The 4,432-nt window shown below is 33.2% G+C and overlaps 1 protein-coding gene across 1 annotated transcript in view; it reads left to right on the top strand.

Moving 5' to 3' along the window:
* Positions 1–2,605, top strand: part of LOC102860264 (mucin-17-like) — a 199,340-nt gene extending 196,735 nt beyond the window's left edge. The window contains exon 12 of the mRNA XM_006893154.1: positions 2,381–2,605. Within this exon, the coding sequence (XP_006893216.1) occupies positions 2,381–2,605 (225 nt within the window). The remainder of the gene's footprint in view (positions 1–2,380) is intronic.
* The last annotated feature ends 1,827 nt before the right edge of the window (positions 2,606–4,432 follow it).

Consider the following 4,432-nt stretch of genomic DNA (forward strand, 5'->3'; position numbering starts at 1 on the left):
GAAGAAACAGTCTTCTAAGTGGCACAGCACTCTTCTGTCAATTCGCTGTACTGACTCAACCTGAGGTTGCTGTGATACTGATCTTTGTGCCATTGGGATGTCAAATGCCATAACAGTTTCACATGGTCGACAGTGTTGGTGGAGCTCCCAGTTTAAGACAAGTTTGGAAGCAGAAATGGCATCCACTTCCTAAACCACATGCCTCTGGAAACTCTATGCACTTTGAGAAATGACAGTAGTCATAGAAAGGCTTTAGGTATTTTATTCATCGGGTTGTTATGAATTGTGCTTGACCTGAAGGCATCAACAATTATGTGTGTGAGTGTATGTGCATGCACATCTATGTGTAAAAACATGCATTTATATTTGTTTGATATATAAAAACAAATATATATAAACACTGAAAAATGATCAAAGAACTATTTAAAATAAGTATATTTAATCTCCTATTTAAGATATCAAGGATTATAGGTTTACTTCTAAAATATGATGACTGTCATTTACTTACTTGTGAAAGAGCCTAAATTTACAAGAGCACTGTGTTCTGAAACCATTTATTAAAAAAATAGAAAAATGGTATATTTTTCACTCTAACAAGCCAAAAATCCCATGGCTGTCAAGTTGATCCTAATTCCTAACGAATATATATATATATGTATCACACACACACACACACATACACACACACTCATATATATATATGCATACACACATATATATGCATACACACACTCATATATATATGCATACACACATATATATGCATACACACACTCATATATATATGCATACACACATATATATATGCGTACACACACTCATATATATATGCATACACACACATATACATATACATACATACACTCTCATATATATATGCATACACACACATACATATATATATGAGTTGAGCTTCCCAATAAAGTCTCAAAGCCAATAAATATTTTTTGGAAGCAGACTGCCTCATCTTTTTCCTGGAGAGTAGTCAGTGGATTCACCCCATCAGACTTCTCTGATAACAGTGTAACATGTAATCCACTTCTCCATAGGCTCCTTCTTTAAATTTAATAGATGAGGGAATCCTTTTGATGTGAAAATATAAACTTTTAGCTTAAAAAATTATTGAAAATTATACAATTGTCTATACATACCTTTATGAAAAGAGTAAAATGTAATATTTTATTAAACACTTTTTAAATATAGGTCTTAGTCATTAATTCAATCACCAATGTCTTACACTCCTATTATATTTGATATTGTGTCTCATCCTGAAGACATGAAGATGAGTAAAGCAGGTTTCATGTCATAAGATTAAGGTCCTAAGGAAATTGGGACAGATAACTGTCTATTTTCTTATGCATATAACTACTGTTGTGTGCTGTCAAGTTAGAACTGACTTATAGCTGACATTCCAGTGGGTTTTTTAAGGCAGTAAATTATATGGGAGATGATGGCCATTTTTCCTCCATGGAGCAGGTTGTGGATTCGAACTGCCTACCATTGGGTTGGCAGTACAAGTCCTTAATCAGTAAGCCATAATTGGTTTCTAAAAATAACACATACACACACACACACACACACAGAGTCTTTATTTAGGAAACTGTGGGGCAGCAGTTCTACTCTGATACATGGAATTTCTATTAGTTGGAATTGGCTCCACAGCAAACTATCTCTCCTTCCTCTATTGTAATTTTTCAAGACTTCTCACTTTTCTGGTTTTGTTATCATTTACATGCCAAAAACCTTTTAGTTAAGATCCCTTTGCCTCTCCTCCCTGAAACTGAGCTCATCTATTTGCTTCACTGCCAGTTTCTAAAGCCACACATCACATTGGATTCAAGACGTCATTCATTCTTATCCAGGGTCACCTAAGTGCTCCCTTGTCCATATTCAACACATCTCAACCACTTACTCTCTGATGAATCAAACCAATACCCATTCTCCTGTTCTCACATTGTAAGAGTCCGTGTGGTACCCTTCCTTTCAATTCCAAATGTGTCCTGACTAATGCACCACACCCTCCAGGAATTAACTTCCAATGCCAATTACATCTTGAATGAAGAACTTTCTAACTCCATGCTATCTTCTTCAGGATGAATCTCTCCTTTCTTGAAATACTGCTTCTTTAATATTTAATTAAAATGCCAAACTTTTACACTGTTCAGGACATACTCTGCAGTCCTTCACCAACCCCTATCCCCAAAGCCATGAAGGAGACATACAATATGATAACAAGTGTCTTATGTGTCACTTGCATGTAAGAAGAGTTTTTCTTCTTACTAGTAAGAAATTTGGAGAGCTTCTGTAATATTTAGATCTAGTTCTGAGTGTGCCTTATGTTTGTCCACTAACATCCCCTTTATGCCTTTCTTCTTCCCAGGATGTGACAGTCCCTCACAAGACTGTTTCGCTTCATCCTTTATATCAGACCAAACTCTATCCTCCTGCTAAGTCCCTGCTGCATCCACAGACTCTCTCCCATGCTGACTGTCTTACCCCAGGACCATTCAGTCATGTGTCCTCCTTCTTACTGAGCGATGAACAGGAGAATTCTCATACCTTGTTCAGTCACAATGCATATAATAAGGTGAGAATTCTCTGCTGAAATGGCAATGATTCTGTGCTGTGAATCTTCCTTGTGCTTAATTGTAAAACTTAAGTGTAGAGGTTATAGATATTAATAATAACTGAATTTCTTTTAAAATACATCGGCATCTTAGATGATAACATGGTAATTTAAGTTGGTGATTAATAGCAATTTTTTTCTTTTCAAAATCATTTCATTACTTATATTCTTCATTGTTTCATATTCTAATCGCAAATGGGAAAACTCAAGAAATTTTCTAGGTGTCTGCAATATGCCATCATTCATTAAAGTTCTAGTTTTAATTTTAATCTACTTTAATTTTCTTTAAATGTTTCTCTAAATAACAATTTAAATTCAGCATCTATTTATAATATCATTATAATCTTATTTTAAAATATACAATATATCTAGTAAAGGAAGTGCTAAAACAAAGAGTATTCAGCACCTGAAATAAAGAATAAACAAAACTGAAGGAAAGTTATTTATGGTTGGCTTTGGAATATAATCGTAAATGTTCTAGTAGAAGCAAATTTTCAGTATCAAATTTCACATTCTTCATGTTAGTCCCCTTTGCTTCTCTGATCATTACGTAACATCAGGAAATCTTGGCTGCTTTAAACTCTCCAATTATGAAAATTTCCTTAAAGAATTGACTGGTAAAACTCACTGACTAGTTCAAACTTTTGATTGAAATGTAGATCTTTCTTAAAAAACACAAAAACCAAAACCAAAACAAAACAAAAGCCCACAATTGAACATTTGCTTTGCAAATTTTTTATGTATAATGAGGTACACTTATGCTTAGATGTCACTCAAGGCTATATGGCTCAGAATGTGACAGAACATTGTTTCTGAGACTCTAAATGTTCTTTAAAAAAAATCATAAAACAGCTAAACTCAATTAGCTAGAGATTAGCCACTGCTGATGAGTCTATTCTGTAACTCAATAACAACTCTTTTTTGGGGTTTTTGAGGCCGTACGCACCTTTCTTCTTTGGAGTAGACAAATTTCAAATTTTCTTTAGAAACTGAACACCAGCATATAAGAAAGAATTAACTTTAAATATTTAATAAAATCTATCATGAATAAAGAGAGCTTTGGTGGCTTAGTAGTAAGGAATTGTGTTGCCAGCACAAAGGTACATGGTTCATATCCACCAGCTGCTCCACAGGAGAAAGATGGACAATCTTCCCTCAAGTGGTTTACTGCCTCTGAAAATCCCATTAAAGGTTCAGCTAGGAGTGACTTCCAACTTGTTAGCACACACAACCAAACAACATTATGGTTGGATGGTGTTGTTTTTGTGTCTAGAAATTAAGCAACTCTTGCAATAAAAATGCTTTAGGACAAGGTTCAGGATGACATTATTACGATCTTCAGTTGTTTTTTAATCTTGGTTTAGGACAAAGTATTTCTGAGTAAGTACAATATTTAAAAATTCTTTTAAATTATTTGAAATTATACCTGATTTAACACTAGCACATACAAGACTGATTTAGTTACTAATAGGTTTAATAATTTTGATGAAACAACCATGTTTTAATAAATTATTATCTGTTATAGGGTTAAGATTAATTTATACAGCATATTTTATATTAGTTTACACAGTAATGCTTAGCTATTAGCTATCCATTATATGAAAGAGCTCTGTGAATATTAAATAGCTCTTTGTAAATATATTTTTATATAATTTTTAATAAATGTTCAGAAAGGATACTGCTAATATTTCATATAATTTCTAATTTATAGCTATTCTTGGCTAAGCCTATTAGAATAATTGAAAAAAACACAAATTAATTTGGACAACTTTTTTTAGTCTGTACAATTTTTATAATAGAATTTAT

The sequence above is a fragment of the Elephantulus edwardii genome, unplaced genomic scaffold (assembly GCF_000299155.1).
Source record: "Elephantulus edwardii isolate Elephantulus edwardi_28Jun2011 unplaced genomic scaffold, EleEdw1.0 scaffold00124, whole genome shotgun sequence".
Lineage (NCBI taxonomy): Eukaryota > Metazoa > Chordata > Mammalia > Macroscelidea > Macroscelididae > Elephantulus > Elephantulus edwardii.